Source organism: Nesoenas mayeri (assembly GCF_963082525.1).
Source record: "Nesoenas mayeri genome assembly, chromosome: 1".
Taxonomy (NCBI): domain Eukaryota; kingdom Metazoa; phylum Chordata; class Aves; order Columbiformes; family Columbidae; genus Nesoenas; species Nesoenas mayeri.
Window position 1 is genome coordinate 8,755,893 of NC_137541.1, and position 19,263 is coordinate 8,775,155.

Consider the following 19,263-nt stretch of genomic DNA (forward strand, 5'->3'; position numbering starts at 1 on the left):
TTTTTTATTACTGTACAAATAAACTGCAGCATTGCAAGGATCTGTAGCAGTATGAATAAATGGCATCTTACAGTTACGTAAGACAAGTACTCTTTATTTCGTTTAAACTGAATATACAATTATTTCTGTTCCCTAGGCAACCATTTGAAACTACAACTTGTTTTTCACATTAACAAAACCACAGACTGAAAAAGACCAACTCTTGATTATGAAGAGCTAATTACAGAAATAAATAAAATAATTTATACATGAGTCTTTAGTTTCTATAGCTTTTTCTCTCAATCCCTAGCTAACAGGCTGCTGCTCAGCCTAGTGTCTGTTCCAACCCTTGAGCGTAGGAATCAATTGGCTCCCTTTGCCTCGGGGCCCTATGCCCAAATTCTCACAGAGCTCATTCTCCAAGACTTTGCCACCTCCACACCACCCCCAATCCACTAACCTGCTGCATAAATCACCTCTGGAGAGGTGGCTGGTAGTGTCATGTAAACAGCGAGAGAGACAAATGTTCCAGCCTACTCACAACAGTCTTCAAAGAAGTTACAAGCTTGTGGGGGGAGGCTGGTGAGTCCCAGTAGCTTCCCTTTCTCATAGCCCTTCCCTTTTTATTCAGCTTGCTGTAGTGATGAAAGAAAATAAAAAATTAAAAAGAAAAATCCATAAGTGATCTTTCTGAGCTCTGTCCGTTGCCAGCAACGGAGTCCTCAGGAACAAGCAGACCTGGCAAGTCCCATAAGCATCTGTGTTTTTCTTCCTATGCCGCAGATGTACTAACAAACCAGACGAGATGGGAATACAGACCATTTCTCCATGATGCTGCCTGTGCTCCCTGAAGTCCTCGATGGAATACATTTTTTCCTGAAATGTAACAGTCTCTTACTCCATGTATTACAACAGTCAGTAAGTGCAGAATTCCTCACGCCTTCTTCATGAAACATGTGCAAACTCATTCTTGCTGTGGCACTAAGAGACTACGGTCCACAACCCTTGACTTCTGTCCAGTTTTCCAGATGTGCAGCTCAGCACACCAGGAACGAGTCAGATCAGAATTGACCACGTGGATCCCAGCAGTGTGCACTGCAAGAGATTCTTTACAAACACTGAAACACCCTGGCTGAGACATCAGGCTTCGGTTTGCTGCCCTGTAACCCTTCACAAATGAGGTAAATAGCCTGAGCAGAGAAAGTGCACTGTAGTCATTTCAAACTGGAAGGTTCTGTTTAAAGACACGGACCGACTACTTTCTTTGGAAATGTGGCACAGGGTTGTCACTAATTTCACAATGTGAACACGGTCAATAGAAAATGGACACGATGACTGCTTCTCAGTGACAGCTCACTAAATCTTCAACGTCCTTTGAATCTTCCGAGGCGGGACTGCCCAACGATGAGCCGATAATGTGTGACCCATCTCCGTGATGCTGCAGGATAGGATCTGTCAGGAGACACAGTACATTAGAACCAGTATTTACTGTGCCATTATAACAAGATACACATTTCAGAGACAGAAAATGCAGTCTGGAATTTTAACTGATTTTAAGCAATGTTGCTCAAACTAGTCCTCGATTTCTAGTTCCAAGGTAAGCTGTGACTAATATAGATGCAACTGGTGTGACTCACATTTGGATTAATCAGGTATGACTATGTCAGGCCTATTGCGGACCCTCTGATGGCTTTGCAAGGAGAACCCTTTCTTGTTAGGTGCAGCAGTGGGAGAATGTGTCTGAGATGACTCTTGGCATTGGGAAGCATGGTGCAAGCCCGTCCAGTTGAGTGCTGTGCAAACACAACCCCAAACAGCCCAGCCCCTCATCACGAGAGGCATCAAGTGCCATTTCTGATGCCTCTGGTCTTCGCTCAAATAAGAAATTTAATTCAAGAACCAGGTGTGAGGAAACACACACTAAAGAAAGTTACTCATTAGCCTATGTGTACTAATTCAAGGCTCAAGGGCAATGGAAACAGCTCAGCGAGTGATGAAGCAGCTGCTGTTCTAATGCTTTTCCCACAAGGTTAAGTGGGACTTTCTTGCACTTCTACAGAAGCAAGTAGGGTAACTAACTTGCTTAAAGTTTCATAGCAATGACATGGAAGATAATTTAAGAGAAAGCAAGGACCTACAAAGTGGTGTTTATGGGACCCCAAAGTGCCACACTGCCTGAATGAATCCTAGCTGCAGCATCCGCATGAAGGGACTGATGTACCTGTTAGAGTTGTCAGGGGCAAGACTGATTCGCCATCGATATCATCCGTTGTCTGGATAAAACCATGAGAAGAAGGAACAATAAGCACAGTCTCATCATCTATTGTAGGCTGATCAACTTGTTCTTCTATCGTTGGAGAACCCAGGTCCTGCACAACACAGAACAACAGGACATGACAGTGTATTCTTGGCAGCCTCAACAAAAAAACCTGCTGTGGTCAGCCACACGCCATAATAAGCAACAGACTCCCTGGATGAATTTTATCTCATTAAATTTAAATGTCAGCATCTGAGCTAGTTTATTACAGCATTTACAGGGCACGTTTCATCGCAGTGCAGGCATCTAAAAACAAGATGAGAAGAATTCTACGCTGTGAGCAGTATGAGGGTAAGGAGAGAGGAGAGCCTGCTGGGTGGTGATAAAACGTCCTCTTGTACATCAAACGTTTTGTCTATAAGGAGGAATAATTAAGCTTTGGCAGTACTTGCTGTCTAGATGTTCTGAGATACTGAAGCATTGCCTTTGTAGTACTTACCAGCTTCACAAACACAATCGATTTACCTGAACTTAATACTTAGTTTTGCAATTCCCACTTCTGTGTCAAGTTTTAACTACCGGACATAGAGCTCAAAAGACCCGTTTTAATTACTGTGCCTTGCTTGCCCTGTAACTTGCTGACTGTAGGGTGGCTCCAAACATTTTGAGCTGAGCCTCATTATATAAAAACAATTAGCAACACACTGATTCCTTCCAGGTACAGACTGTCAACACCCCCAACCTTCTTTTGATTCCATAAGAGCTGCTGCCTCTTCGCTGGGTCCAGCAGCGCTAGCACTGAAATGCCAATAACACGTCTGGCTCACTTTGTGTCCCAGCACACTCCAGCGGGCTCCTGATTCTGCAAACGCAGTGAAAATACATCCTAGATAGTGCTGCCACAGTAAGCAGGGATATTTGGGTTCCAGTTTTTGTGTGTAACATGTGTAAAGTTTGTTCGAGCTTCAGGAATCACTGTGCAGAACGCTAGTAAATGTTGCTGGCACAATAGGGGGTACCTGGATTTATCCCTGTTTTCAGAGAGAGTGGGAAATGTCTGGGAGAGGTTAAAGAAAACCCCAAGTTCCTCCACCTAGTTTTTTAGGAAAACTTGCTTTCCTACATAGTTTCCCAATGTTTTTGCAAAGGCAACTGCCTGAAAACCCCTTCCCTGGTGCTGCTGGAGAGCTACAGCTCAGTGAATCAGACCTGTTCCAAACTGCACCCATTCACGCAAGGCACACCGTGCCTGACCGGCAAAAGCAGCTTTCTGCAGAGAGCACAGCGGAACCGGCCCACGATAAGCAGTGTGGAACTGGCCAAAGGAGGCGTGAAAAACTAAAGAAGCCATTGTGGCAAATGGGCACCTTTCCCAGGCAGGAATAATAACACCCTGCAGCATGCCTGCTTCCCACTGCCCACACGCACAGCGACAGCGCAACGCTGGCTAACGCAGAAAAATAACACTGACTTAAAGAAAGCAAAATTTAGGCATGTGTTTCTAGAGTAACTGTTCACTTAGAATCACTCACAGTTCACTATCTGACTAGAAGTGTAAGGCAAAGCAGAATTACAAACTCTGTTTTTTTTGTATAGAAAGAATGTCTTGTACGTCTTTACATCCTGCTGCCATAAGCAATTTCTACAAAGTTTAATTAGGAACTAGGTTTGTAGCAAAGGTTTACTAATTCTACCCTGAGAAGCTGAAATTTTAAACCAAGAGTAGAAAGCTGATGGGCTGCCTTAGTCGTTGAGAATCTTATCATAACTATGTCAACCATGAGACAGGGAAGAAAATAATGAAAGAATAATGCCCAGCCTCAGATGTGTTCAGGATCCAAATACTTCTGCAGCAGCAGACTGTGGAGACGTTGAAAGATTCTCCTCTTTGTAAAAGCAAAATGGATATGAAATATCTGTTTTTCAAAGTCTCAGCATATCAACAATGGATTTTCAAGATGGATAAAGCAGAATTACAGCAATTGTAGAGCACAGTGTTTTAGAGAACAGGATGAGGTATTTGAATCTAACTCATATCTTTCCACAGTATAACCTAGTCAAGCTTCTAAGGGAAGAGGTATTTTCTACCCACTAAAGAGAATTATCTTCTTTTTAACATATCTGTTTTCTTTGACTTACTCATTATGATAGTTTCAGCAACTGAAAGATGGAGCAACTTAGTAGAAACAATCCAAATGCCCGAATTTGGATAAACGCATGTCTGCATCTCAGGTGTTGGAGCCGAATAAAACTGAGGCCAGAGAGAGATGGCTAACATGGCTAAATTCCAATTTAACAGATAGTTAACTGGAGTACTATGTGTAATAGAAGTCCTCAAAGAATGGAAACTGTGGTGCACTTAGAAATATGTTATTACATACATAGAGCAAAAGCTAAACACTGTACCTTACCTTGCTCAGCACTCTACCTGTAAAGTATGTGTGTTGGACAATTAACAGCCTAGTTTAAAGCAACATCATCAAATAGGATTAAGGTGAAGGCAACTGTCTGGTGCCACCAACGCTCCTGCCTGACAAAGTCATCAAGCGAACGTACCCTGAGTAGTGAAACAACTCCACAGCTAGTGAGGTACTCAATGCTCCAGACAAAGTTAAATATATGCCTTAGTTCCATATTAAATGCTAGCACTTTCACAGCCATATTAACAAAGCTCAGGGATAGAAGATCCGAACAAAATGCTTAGAACTATGATACACATGAAATCACTGACATATTCATACAAATAGTTTAACGTAAAGGTTCACGATGCAATTAAATCATTCTCGTTGCAGCAATGGGAAAAATATCAAGTATCACACGCTCTCTTACCTCAGTAACGTAAGTGCTGGGTAAATCCGAGTGAGAATCCTCTTCCTGTTTCAAGTCAGCATCTGTAATCTCAGTTCTTACTGTAACTCCATCCATTAGTTCAGTTCTATTCCTGCCACTGAATTTGGAGGCATCATCTTCATTGTAGGCTGACTGCTCTTCGTCACTCAGCTTGGGTGGATGGATATCACCTGGGAAAGTGTTTGTTTCTAGGGTGTCGTGAGGATCTGTCAGGTCAGCCGACTGAATGTCTGAATCAACAGCGAGTTCTGCCTGAGCGACAGAGGAGGAGATGTCTTCAGCAGCAACAGTGCGGATTATGACACTTGGTGTGTGGCACTGCACCGTGACATTGTCACTTGTATTTAACAAGTGCTCTGGCTGTAAGCGGTATTTGCACAAAGAGACACAAACAAAAAAACATCAGAGGCTTTCCTCTAAATATCTTCAAATCTTTCAGCAAAGGAAAGCAAAAGAATTCAAAGAATTTATTAGTAAGTGTAATTTAGAGTTTTATGTATATAGCATGTGAGCCTGGGTCATCTGTTGACCTTTTCCGGCCTTAAATGATGAATTTGTAGTCTAAATTTGGTGTCAACTGTTCTATAATTCACAAAGTAAATATGTAATATGAAACAGAAGCAACTGATCAGAGCTTTTTTCCTGAATTTTGCATCACTTTTATTATTTGATCTCCAGTTTGCTTCTCCTTCCTTTCCTCTAATAAAAAGTAATTCTGTTACTACTGAACAAGTTTTGTGAACAGCCATATTTCTGAGAGGAACATCAGGAAACCCTGGTGTTTTGTTTTAGTGGGACAAACCACTAGATGGAGACAACACGTTCAGCCACAATATGAACTAAGTTGCTTACTAAGCTGTTTTCAACCAACTTGAAGCTCCTTTTTAGAAACAGTCCAGAAAACTAAATTCTCAGCGTCAGTATTTTAAGCGAAATAACATTGTTATGACTTAAGAACTGTTTACAAATTTAACACGCGCATATAGTGACCTGCATTATTATGTTCCAATACCCCCCACTGCCCAAACTCCAGTCTTTTCGCTGCTCACATACATACCGACAAGGCATGAACAATGATCTGCTCTGGGGAGGCTGGAGCAGCAGCCGCCGTGAGGGTCATGGTAGGACTTGTTGTCAGCGTTAAAGGAAGGCCTTGGCTTGAGCTTGTCTGTAGTAAGTATGTACCTGGTGTGCCAGTCGGCTGGAGATGGAAAGACTACAAAAGACAATACAAGTTTAATACCCAAATGCAATGCCTTCCTGGGACACACCAAGTGTGCTTATTTACATAGAATCGTAGAGTAGTTTGGGTTGAAGGAACCTTCAAAGCTCATCCAGTGCCGTGAGCAGGGACATCTTCACCCAGATCAGGTTGCTCAGAGCCCCGTCCAGCCTGGCCTGGGATGTCTCCAGGGATGGGGCATCCACCACCAATCTGGGCAACCTGGGACAGTGTTTCACCACCCTCAGTGCAAAACATTTCTTCCCCATGTCTAACTTAAATCTCCCCTCCTCTTGTGAACTAGCCTAACTGTAAGTCCCCCGGAATCACACAAATCCAATCTCTCACTGTTCTGCACTCCAGAAGTAGAAAAACTCATCTACAGCCTCAGGCTACCAAGACAAGTATTACAACTAACAGTCAAGCAGGGCTGTAATATGCTGTACAACAGCAGTAAAGAAAGAAAGAAATTCAACTTGCTCTTAACATTGAAATGAAAGAGAAATTGTGCTGTAAATTACAGTGCAATGGGACTGAGGGAATCTTTGGAACAGGCTGCCCAGGGAAGTGGTAGAGTCACCATCTCTGGAGGTATTTGGAAGACACATCAGTTAGGTTCTTAGAGATATGGGTTAGTGCTAGATTTAGGTTATGGTTGGACTCGATGATCTGAAAGGTCTCTTCCAACCAAAATGATTCTGTGATTTACTTGCTGGGAGCTTTCTCTGGCTCTGTTATGTCAGATTTTAACAACAACCAAAAAAAAAAAACCCAAACTAAAAAAATCCCCAACCAACAAAATACCCCCATAAGCACAAAAAAAACCTTCATAGCACTAGGGCATTAAGACAGATTTAAAGCATTCATTAGGGCTGTGAAGTAAAGCGTGAATTACACCTTTAGAAATACATTTTGCTTTGAACTTTGAGTTTTAGATCTCTTCACTTCAGAACTGGTTTTGGTTGGGTTTTTTTTGATAAATGCATAGTTCCAGAGTCTAAGAAGTAGCTGTGCCCAAAAGAAAAACCACAGAAACAAATACCAGTTCTCTGTTACTTACTGGAAGAATCTCAAAGGCCTGTAGTGTTCCGCTGTTCAGTGTTATTGTCTCAGAGTCAACAGTAGCAGCAGGGGAATCGGTTGAAGCTGCAAAAGGAAGAAAAAAAGACAAAGAAAGTATGTAAACCAAAACGTACAGCCCTGCAGAGGGCATAACATACTATAATTACCACATAGTGGGGTACTGTTAATTCCAGTAATAAGAAAAAGAAAACTGGCTGCAATCCTAATTACATGGTTTTCTAATTGGTACCCAAGATACAATACAATTTAAAGAGGGAATTCTACAATCCAAAAGAGCGAAAGAAAGTATGGTTTTAGTGCACAGGGATAAAAGCAGAAAAATAAAGTTACCTGACACGACCTAATTACTTTTTGTAATGAGATTTGTAAGAGGTTCTGGTGTAATGATATCCCAGCTGTAAAGTGGTGTCAGGTTTAATATTGTCTTTTTATTTTTAACCTTTTCTGCCCCCCCCAGTATGTCCACTGCTGATGAAACAGATGCTCCCCAACATATTTACCTGCCCTGTGTGTCATGATTTTGTGTATAAAAGCTGTAAGCTTTCTTACCACAAGTGTATAATTAATTCTCTCTATTAATTCTAAAACTAAGATAAGCACAGTTTACGTATCAGACATTTCAAGATTACCAGGTCCAAACAGCTCTTATCCAAAGCTTTATAAGGTATCAAAAACCTATTCAGAACCATAATTATGATTTTCAGTTATTCTTAAAAAACTCAAAGGCTGCAGGCAAATTCATACTTTGCCTGGGACTATCCAGTAATTCCATAAATACCAAAAGGGCAAAAGACCTACATGACAGCGGTGCTTCAAGCACTGGAAACTTGGCCTTTTCAGACACCAGCTTCAAAATAGACTAATTTTGGTCTCTTAAGAAGATATAAGCTCTGTTTTTAAAGCTTTTGTTGTTGTAGTGGCATGTCCAAGGTTTCCTGCTGCAGATTTCCTGGCATCAAGTAGCAGATAGCTGTAAAGTGTGGCCTGTCTGTTACTCAGCCATTTATATCCATAAAGATTACAGGAATTATCCCTCTGAAACCTTGAGTATTCTGTCTAATGCAGCTGCAAGTGGCTGATGGGATCAGCTCTCATGGGATTGGAAAAGACAGAAAAGACACAATGCAAAACTCACTTGGATTACACGAACAGAAATTCTTCAGCCAAGCAGACTAAAATGGGGAAAAAAGGCTATTTAGGCAGACCAGGGCAAGTGTCATCACAAAATAACCATTATGGGATTAAATTCAGAAAGGACTAACAGTTACAGAGTCCCAGCACATCTTGCCTGTTCATAAAAACTCAGTGGCTTTGAACAGCTTGGTTCAAAGTATGTGACCACCGTGTTACTACAGATAAAAAGTTTTTGGCTTGGTATAGCATGACATTTTATTTAAGACATAAACCAAAGAAAATGAAGACAGCGCTTAAGATAGGCTAATATAATGAAATTATACACAAAAAAATTGTCTACCAAATGCCTATCTAGTCATAGCCTGAATAATTAGTTCTTAGTCTTATTAGCTAATTTTTCTAATAAAATTAAAAAATGACAAGCAGTGGAAAATAACAGGCCAGAGAGACGACAGGTTGCATACAGAACGGCTGGACTGGAATGAATGGAGTTGCTTCATAAGATTAGTTACAAAAAAACCCAATAAGCACTACCATCAAAGTAGAGCTGGTTATAGATGCTTGATAATGAGCAAAGTTCATTCTTAAGAGGATGGGAAGCACAAACTTAAAAAAAATACAGTGGTTACAGCAGATCATCAGCTGAACATTGAAATATTTTGGTTGGAAAAGACCTTTAAGATCACTGAGTCCAACCGTTAACCCAACACCTCTAAACCATGTCCCTAAGCACTACATATACGTGTCTTTTAAATGCCTTCAGGGACGGTGACTCCACCCTGGGCAGCCTGTTCCAGTGCCTGAGAACCAACTAATTAATGCTCTCCAGAGTGTTTGTGTCTGCATAATGAAGAACAAGGGTAGAAAATACATTATATACCTTCCTGCTTAAGTGTCCTTCATCAGGACTTAGGCATATAGCAAGGAATGTATTACACAAGAGGAGACCATGTTCATGACCTTATTGAGGCCTTTCAGTAGTTAAAAGTGGCCTATAATAAAGATGGGGACAGACTTTTTAGCAGGGCCTCTTGTGATAGGACAACAGGTGATGGTTTTAAACTAAAAGAGGCGAGATTCAGGCTGGACATGAGGAAGAAATTTTTTACACTGAGGGTGATGAAACCCTGGCCCAGGTTGCCCAAAGAGGTGGTGGATGCCCCATCACTGGAGACATCCCAGGCCAGGCTGGACAGGGCTCTGAGCAACCTGATCTGGGTGAAGATGTCCCTGCTTACGGCAGGGGTTGGACTGGATGAGCTTTGAAGGTCCCTTCCAACCTAAACTGTTCTATGATTCTATGTTCAATGCTCTAGACAAGAGCTACCACAAGAAATTAAAGAAATAACCATATATTTTGCATCTCCATTAAGACACCTATGTACTGAAGCTTCTTCAAATACCATGTTATACAGCAAGTTCTTGTGTTCATGCACACACACAGACATCTACAACCCCCTACGTCCAGGTGCTCCAACTGCAGCTTCTTGGTACCACTGTCACAATAATATCTACATTTGCCTAACAAAGTTAGAACCTGGCAAATGGCATCCAGAAATCCTTACTCTGAAGTTATGGCAAGACCAAAGCAGAATTATTAACATTCTTTAAGACATGCCCACTCCTCCTTCACCATCTTAACGTAAGAAACCTTTAGGTTTCATTAGAGGGTAGAAAGCCGTTCGTTTCAGCTACTTACAGACATGTGTGATCTGGACAGGAATCTGCAGAGCTGCCACAGTGCTGGGTGTGCTGCCTGCGCTCTCCTCCAAACGAGCCACTCGAATCTGCACGTGCTGAACCCCCGAACTGGAATTAGTGTTTGGTAATCCACTTCCAGACTTGTTCTCCGAAAGCTGGTGCCCTGGATTGTTTTTTTGGTTCTCATGGAGTTGTTTAAGACCCTTTATCAGCACTGAGAGAAAGAATACTCATGCTAAAGCAATGCTGAAGAAGAACATTTAAAATGCTGCATGCGAGATTTATTGAAGAGGAAAAAAAATAACCAAAATCCTTCTGAATTTGGAATCTAAACAATTCATAGAAATATATCAACTAGAAATTTAGCACATATATTAGTCACATTTATAGTTAACTACTGGAGTGAATTTGATTTTGTCAAGGAATCTGGACATTTTGCGATGCTTGTAAAAAAGAAAAAAAGCTCATAAAATTTTGGAGCTCTCTGAAAACATGTATGGTATATCCCCAAGGTTACAACCAAGTGCCAGTATCATAGTTGTGTAACGCTGCCGACAGAAATTAACTCTCCGATCTTACAAAACATGGAGGCGGGTTTGTTCAAGAGACTGACAGAATTGTCACTGGAAACAGGGAGCCAGAGAGAATTAATCTCGCAGTGGCTATACTACCATTCTTTGTGCAAGAAGTGGCTCATTGCTCCAATAAAACTGCCCAGGTTGCTTCCCTGTGATCACTTTGGTCCCACTGAGGGAGGGGTTGACATATATGAGGTTACAAAAGTTGAGGCTTCTGCTTTTCCAGCATTCAATACAGCGAACTGCTTGACCACCTCTCACTCCTGACAGCATGACATTTTGTCTGGGCAAAGAGAACAGATCCTGTTTATGCAGTGGTGTAGTTATATTATTATTCAATGCAACAACTGTCTATTAGCATACGGTTTATACCATATTAACAGGGCTACACTCTCAATTGCAGCTTCCAGGTATGACTAACATATAACTACAGTGATGACTGCAGCAAAAGTGTCCATTAAATTACACCTTGCATTAATGACGTTAACAATGTCTCTGATTTTTTTTTTTCCTCTCCCAAAGGCAGAGAAAAGGAGGATTGAATGACAAGTCACAGAGACTAATACACCTTTTGGCTCAGGTGCTACTTTCTCTGATCCGGCATCTGAGCTACAAGAGATGTATTTGGGGAGTTTTATACTCCCGATTCCTTCCCTCCTCACTGTACAGCTTGTAGTAAATCTCTTTCTACAGTGAAGATACAGCACCTCACGCAGATTACATTTTAACGCATTAAAGGTAACAGATCTAACCTGAGGTGATACTGTGAGGCTGCAAATACACATCCTCTTCCACCAGAAGAGGTCACTGCCCTCCATACCAAAGATCATCATCTGAGATCTGCCAGCTGAGCTGCTCATATACAGCTCATATACAGCTCAGCCAAAGCGAGGGGCCTTGGCAAAATCCACCGTTTAGTTCTGTATGTCAGCTTGGCTTGTTTCGACTGAAACACTTAAGGATTGTTTGTAGGAGCAATTCAGCCAGCAGATACAAGGGGCCAGTAACTTACAGCAAAGGAGCAATGTGCATTTTGGCCAGCAGTGATTTAAACAGATAACAAAACGCAGCCTTATTCCTTTGACATTCCTGAAAGGAGCTTTCAGAAGAGAAGTGTGCAAGTAGTACATTACCAGGGAATGAAACATCTTTGTGGTTTGCAATCTGTCTTTTAATGGTCCACCATTTACTCCGAAGCCACTGTGGTGAGCGGACACTACTCCATCCTTCAGCTAGTAAATCCCAATTGATGTCATTTTCATCAGAAACTTCAAGTTCCGCTATCCTGGCAAGACAGAGAAAATATTTACCTGTCAGAAACTACCCTCCAGACTGGAAGGGGTGTTGCGCATCCCTGGTCTTGTCACACGTAACAGCGGCAAAATGGCATGCTAGTGAATAGTCCACCAGAGCTCATGAATCGACATGGGCTTCCACGGCTCCACGCTGCCAGAGGTCAAGCAGAATCATAAACAACACAAGATGGACTAGACCTGTTAGATGATCCAGTCCATCTCCTTGCCATGCAGGATTATTCTCCTTATTTACATACACATTAGGCGTTTGATCGGATTATTGTGAAGCATTCCAAATGATGGTGCTTGCATCTTTTCTCTTTGGAAAACCATTCCCCAAACACATCTCCAAGGCAGGAAAAACTTACTGAGATTCACTCTGAACTTTCACTTAATTAATTTCATGTTATGGTATTTACTCCTGTTTTCTCCTAAATAATAGTCATCCATCCTTAACATAGAGTTTTGCCTCCTCTCAGGTGCTTCTTAGCCAAAGTAGATGAAATTAACTACAGTATTAAACAGTTCCTCATAAATTAACTCCATCAGGCTCTCCAGACAATCTTCACGCTATTTTGGCAGATGTTATGCACACAGGATTCTACCAGAATCTGTTTGAATACTATAAATATCTCTGAATTGCCTCCAGCTCATCTGTACCTAGAGCATACGAATGAGAGGTGGACAGTGAGAGGGAAAAGATTTTGTGGAAGTTAAGAAAGGTTCTCTTCACAAAGCAAGAAATAGCACTGAACACTGCTACTAGCTAAAAAACACCCACAAAAACACCCCCTGTCCCCCCTAAAAAAAACAAACCCCGAAACAAACAATAACAAAAACCAAAAATGGAAAAAAGAGCTCCCAAAACCAACCAAACAATCCTATAGGATGTTAAGGATATCTGGACAGACCCGAGCAGATATAATTTGTAGTGGAATATTAAGGATTATAACCAGATAACCAACACATTCTGAAATGTGCAATCAGGTTCCTCACTTTGAGTTCAAGTAAAACAGCTTCAGCAAATTAGTGAATATCTGTCTGTAAATAATGTTTAGATTCCCTGTATGTCTTTGCTTTTTATTCCCACCCAAAACTATCAACCCCTAAAAATCCACTGGCTAAAAAGCCTGAGTTAAAGGCATTCAAAATGGGAGGAAGACTGGAGAGAGCAAAAGATTTCCAAAGTTACTACCAGGCTGCCAGTTCAAATATAGTCAAAGATGCTGATAACCAATCAGTATCTGGTGGCCTACATGAAATTAATTTGCAGTCTTGGTTTAGTTCTTTGTAGACAAGACGTCCACATCACAGAAACCACCACCACACTTGACCCTTGTTGGTCGTCTCAGCAGAGAGGCCAAGGACTGAACGGGCAGGGAGACTGAGCTACCCTCCAGTTAAGGGTTAAAGCGCATTGGTGGGGCAACGTGTGGGAAGCTTGCACGGTCGCTGCCTGTGCTGTACCTTTTCTGTGGAATAAAGACTTCAGTCTCCAGGGTTTTCAATCTGACACCTTTCACGAACACTAACATTCACTAAAAAAACAAACAAACAAAAAATATGTTCAATAATAAATCTCTGGGAACTGTAAACACAGCAGTGATTTTTGGAGGGTTCTAGAGTTTTTAGTGTCTAAGAAACCGGCAAAAGGGACCCCAATGGAATCCTGCTAACATCATGTATCATGAACCTTTAAAAGTAACTAAACCAACAAACCTCAAGATCAGATTTATTTCATCTTCCTTGGTCCACTCAGTGCCCCCACTTTGTTTCCAGTTGAGATAGTTGAGCCACTTAGAGCGACATTGCTTTTCAGAGCGTGTGCCGACCCGTTCTGCTACGGCAGCCCACGATACACCTTGCGTGACAATGTCACCTGGTTCTGTGCTGGTCAGCTCGTGCACTACTTCTGCGAGTCTTTTTTCTTCTTTCTCTGTCCACTTTCCTGAAAGAGAGAAGAGTCCCTGACTTAATTAAAAGCAGACGTCTTCTGTTCTGATCTGTAACATATCAGACATTTACCTTCAGTGCCTAACACCTTATTCCAGATGCAAACACTGACTTGTGAAGAAGACAATTCTTCTTACTTACTAATGATTTATACTACATCCATTCCTGATTAACAAATGCATAATTTCATTGTTTTGCAGACAAGTTTCTTTCTCTTACCTTCCTCTCGCAAGTAAATTAAACCACATGGAACTTAATCAAAATAGTGACCCAAAGCAAATTGGTCTGAGCTACCCAAATTGTATTAGTTGAAGTAAATTAACCATACAACAATTTAGTATACACTAATTACATGACATCTGACTAGATTTTCCTTCCATTTGAATATATACACTACAATAAACAATACTTTACTCCTAAAGTGCATCCGCCTCTTAACTGATACCAAATATACAGTGTATGTTTATAAACATTAAACATGAGGGAAAGTACTTCTAAACCCACCTCAATAAAATACACTTCAGTGGCATAAACGTATGATGGATAATGGACAGTAAAAATAAACTGATATTGAGGAAGTGAAACTGGAGAAACCTATACCAAGTCTGTTCTAAAAATGTCTCCAGATTTCACATTATAAGTCCCTCAGTTCAGAGTTAAACATCTCTGAATACACCAGTGACAAGGGCAGAGGTGACAGAGTTCTAATGAGAATATCCATTACTGACATCAGCATTTACCTCACCTGTGTTGCAGGTATCCTTCATCAATCTACACCGATCTTTTACAGACGAAGCGCTTCTCCCCAGTGCAGCTCCTATTGTGGCCCAATCGTTACCATGCTTTACTCTCAGCCTAAACAGAAACATGCTCATTAGGACTATATCCAGTGAAGACATTACCAGAATATCAAATACACTCTAATAAAACTGGGATAAACATGCAGTATACAGGCTTAAACACAATGGGGAGTCTCTTTGATACTACAGTATTAACATATTTTCTGTCATCACTGCTAATTTTTCTATGTGTTTCTAGTAGCCATTTGGGCCAGCTAACCCACAGGATACTCACTTATAAAATGTTTAATAACTAACTGTCTTGCGGGAATGCTTTGAGGCTTAATTACTGTCTTAAATACAATATGAATGTTTAGAAAAGCAGTCAACATTCATTCTGCAAAAGCTCCTCAAGGATTTTCAGGGGGTATAGAGACAGAATCATAAAATCATTTTGATTAGAAGAGACCCTTAAGATCATCGAGTCCAACCATAACCTCAATCTAGCACTAAACCATGTCCCTAAGAGCCTCATCTGTGTATCTTTTAAACCCCTCCAGGGACGGTGACTCGACAACTTCCCTGGGCAGCCTGTTCCAGTGCTTCACAAGCCCTTCCAGGAAGAAATGTTTCCTAATAGCCTTGGGAAATTTAAATAATACCTGATGAAAACCCAGGCATCCTACAATTTAAATGAGGCAAACCCCTGCATAATCATGTTCATAATTTTAACTATTATTTTCCTCCCACACATGACAACAGGTTGCTGAATATGTTGAGCCATGACTACTTTTGATACCTCTGGAACCATGGGCATCTTGCGAATGACACACACCAGCTAAATAGATCCCAACATATCCAGCAACACAATGAAATATATTCCCTTTCTTCTTTTAGTGCAACATGGTTCGTTCCAACTGCTCAACCCTGGAAAGCTGCAAGAGGAGATAAAACTCCACCTCTCCCCACTTCCCTCCCAGATGTCTCAGGTTTACAGGTAAAATCAAAGAGCCTTCCCAAAAATTTATGTCTCTCTCTAATATTTCATAAGGGAGACCCTATCCTTGATTTGCCACGTTCTTTAGAAATAACCTTTCCTCAGGTTTCCTAAAGAAATGGAATTTCTGTTTTTCAGAAACATAACTGCAAGCGTTGACTGTGCTTGTAAAAATCTGAAATGTTACTGGTTTCAACGGAAGGGTTGCTTTAGAACTTTGTTTCTTATTGCTTATGTCCTGAATACACATTAGATAATACCAAAAGAATAATCCAAATGTAGTTTCATTTCTCTTCAGGTTAATGTAGTGACCACTGTTTGCTGATAGAGTTGGAGCAGTCAAATTTACTTGTAACTTTTCAGTGATGTCATACAACAACACTTGTAAAAACTACTCCAGCTACTAAATATAAACAAGGTAGTGTGACCTTGCTAATAAAAAGACTTACTCTTTAAGCTTTTCAATTTCCTCAGGAGTATACCTAAGCAATAGGTAAATAAAAAGACATTATTTTCAATAGAAATCATACAGTACAAATATTTTTGTTTTACTAACCACACAGTAAATATTCAGTTACACCAAGATACTAAGGAATTTTGGCTGTAAGAAACAATCTCACTGAATGCTTCCAAAGAACATGAAGAAATGCCATTTTCCACATCAGTGCATTTCTAAGGTTATCTGGTCTAATATCCCTCTCATTTGTCAGCAAAATTCCTCATTCTTGGTGATCTTACTAAGAACAGAATTAGAATTTTGTGGATTAGTCTCTAAAATAAACAGCTATTAACATTTTCTTCCTTTCCATCTCAGTTCGCAATCACCATAAGGATGACTTTCCATCAAAAACAAATCAACATTGAGATGGCATTTTTAATTTTCAATTACCTTTAAAAATGAAAATCTAACATCCTTTTCAGCACTGCTGGATGGCACTATAACCACTGCTTTACAGACTGGCAAACTAAGGGCAGAGGGATGTAGATTAATTCGCTCTAGGTCACAGTTCTAGAAATAAACTACATCTCAGCAGATCCATGCTTGTGTCAAAAGTCTCTTAATCGTATCAGAATCCTCTCTGCACCTTTTGTTTTGTTTTAAAGTTGTGGATACCATCAATATAACACAACCATTGCCAGAATTCAGCAGAGGTGACATGATCAGGAGGAGACAGGTATGTTTGGCTAAAATCCTCTGTCTCACATATAAAATGTCAAACATTCAATACATGACCCTACTCATACCAATAAAACCACGCAGCAATTAGAGGGTATCATACTTTCCAACATGGTTTCTGTCATCATACATGCGAAGAACTCTTCTGTAGACAGCAAAGAGCGGCCGGTTCAGACCCCAAGCTATTGTCCTGTAGAAATCTTTTCTTTCATCTTTTGACATTTCAAATATTATTTCAGTGGCATCTTTTATTCCACGAGCCTAGAAGAAAGCATTAAACAAAAATTAAAGCAGCAGACAAACAAAACACCTTAGACAGTCTCCTAGAAACGAAGAACACTAGCATATTATTATGCATATTATTATGCAATTTCTATGTATCTCAAATACTACAGCCCAAAAGATAAACTGAGTGTTTATGAATTAGCTACCTCAAATACAAACACTTGAACACTAGGCTTTTGTTACACTGGAGTCAAGGTAGACATAGAAGCTTTAATTTTCATTTACACTAAAAAAAAACCTGCCTGAAGTGTATTTAAGATCAAACATTGAAGCGTTATTTAGAACATAATGGAAAACATACTCTGGTGGAATTTTCCAGGGGTTATACAGTGGAAGGTTGCTAAAAAGTGCGATATCCGTTCATTACATGCTTTTAGATATTTTTTATCTGAAAGCAATTTTTTTCAATTAAACTACTCTTCTTATTCTGATGGAAATTAAAAGCAAATTTGATACAAAAACATTAGAGTTAAGGATAAAAGGAAAGCTTTAGTTTAACTTCAGCTTAAACTAAAAATCACTACACTTCAGTTATTCAAAGCAGTAGAAGAGAACAGATAAATGGGAAAATAATGAATCAAATGAGTTATCAGTAACTCAAAGAAATTATTTAGCTACCTTAAAAAAGCTTCTCTAGATTTAAAAAGTATTACTTATGACTGATATTGTGGCAGAAATTCTAATAGGGTTAAAGGGCAGGCACACCTTCTACGATGAATACTGAGGGTTTTTTAACCAATGAAGACTAAATTCAGAGCTTTTTTTTTGATTCACAAATGAAGGTGGGTGAACCCCTAATATTCAGGCTATACATTCTCAGCTGTAAGCCAACCAGCAATATGAATATGGGCAATTATCACTGTCAGCATGTTAACTGCACGCTTATTTTTGCACTTAATTCTGACAACTATGTATTAAGGGGAAGAAAGCCAACACTGGCATCCTGTTAGTGTAGCAAACAAATACATATAGAGCATCAAAGAAGTCTGGAAGTTGTATATAACACTTTGTAAGGAAAATTATCTCTATTCCTAGAGCAATTTTTCTTCTGTCTTCACCGAAGAAATGAGTGATGAATATTCAGAGAAAGAGATTAAGCCACTTAAGCACACTGACGTGAAATTTTAAAATGGGTTATTATCAGTACACAAACTAAAGGCAATGTTACATTCTGGGTCGGATACAATTATCTTATTTATTTCAGATGGGTAATCACCATTTTCACTACAAATCGATCAGAATCACTTATTGCACATGCTGGGAAGTGCTAAAGAAAGTTGGTTTCTAGCAGGGGCTGCATCATCACGTTAATTAGCAGATAATAACACATACCTTTAAATAACGCTCAATGTTACTCATCAAAATGTCAATCTCTTCCTTCGACCACATCCCTTGCTTCCATTTATGGCCTGAAATATAGAAACGGCAAACTAATTAGTGAAGTGAAAGTTAGCAAAACACAACAAAAATATCAGAAAAACACAACCCTCATTATTACAACCAACAAAGAAAACAATAGTTATTTTAGCTACTTAAACTAACTAGAAATAATTTTAAACAGAACATGGATTCCCCTGTGCTGTCAAGACACATTTACGGGCTTTCTCTTCAGCCACAACTAGAAAATTTCTGTCTTTAAACCGACAGCTGAAATTTCCATGCACTCAATATAATTCCGGAAGCTGGGACTTAAAATGCAACTCAAAATGTTACTTGAGGAATTGGCAATACCGTGGGCTTCTCTTGTATGTCTTACCACTTCCCGACATGCGAGTAGCGTTACCTACTGTGAGTGCTTTTCATGGACATAAATGCTCTACCCAGTTGATTTTGACAAGCTGGTCCCTATCTCTCTCTTTTTTTTTAACTGGGAATAATGCCCAGTGGTCACAGTCAAGATAAAGACTCCTGCTGAGTGTTTTATTTCCCAAATAAAAGTGGCAGACCAATAGAAAGAAACGTTATATTTTGTC

The 19,263-nt window shown here is 40.1% G+C and overlaps 1 protein-coding gene across 3 annotated transcripts in view; it reads right to left on the minus strand.

The window, feature by feature from the left end:
• The window catches only part of DMTF1 (cyclin D binding myb like transcription factor 1), a 35,250-nt gene that overhangs the window by 4,165 nt on the left and 11,822 nt on the right, over window positions 1-19,263 (minus strand). Inside the window, exons 6-17 of one of the 3 annotated variants that reach the window (XR_013922346.1) lie at window positions 18,623-18,699; window positions 17,109-17,266; window positions 16,278-16,310; window positions 14,798-14,907; window positions 13,819-14,047; window positions 11,938-12,089; window positions 10,225-10,440; window positions 7,369-7,454; window positions 6,144-6,302; window positions 5,066-5,446; window positions 2,201-2,348; window positions 440-1,431 (exon numbers count right to left, since the gene is read on the minus strand). Coding sequence is in view for 2 of the 3 variants with exons in the window: in XM_080347594.1 (XP_080203720.1) it covers window positions 1,322-1,431; window positions 2,201-2,348; window positions 5,066-5,446; window positions 6,144-6,302; window positions 7,369-7,454; window positions 10,225-10,440; window positions 11,938-12,089; window positions 13,819-14,047; window positions 14,798-14,907; window positions 16,278-16,310; window positions 17,109-17,266; window positions 18,623-18,699 (1,859 nt within the window). In the remaining variant the exon portion in view is untranslated. Of the gene's footprint in view, window positions 1-162; window positions 1,432-2,200; window positions 2,349-5,065; window positions 5,447-6,143; window positions 6,303-7,368; window positions 7,455-10,224; window positions 10,441-11,937; window positions 12,090-13,818; window positions 14,048-14,797; window positions 14,908-16,277; window positions 16,311-17,108; window positions 17,267-18,622; window positions 18,700-19,263 lie in introns of those variants that run through there. The other 2 variants (XM_080347594.1, XM_080347595.1) reach the window with 2 other exon arrangements.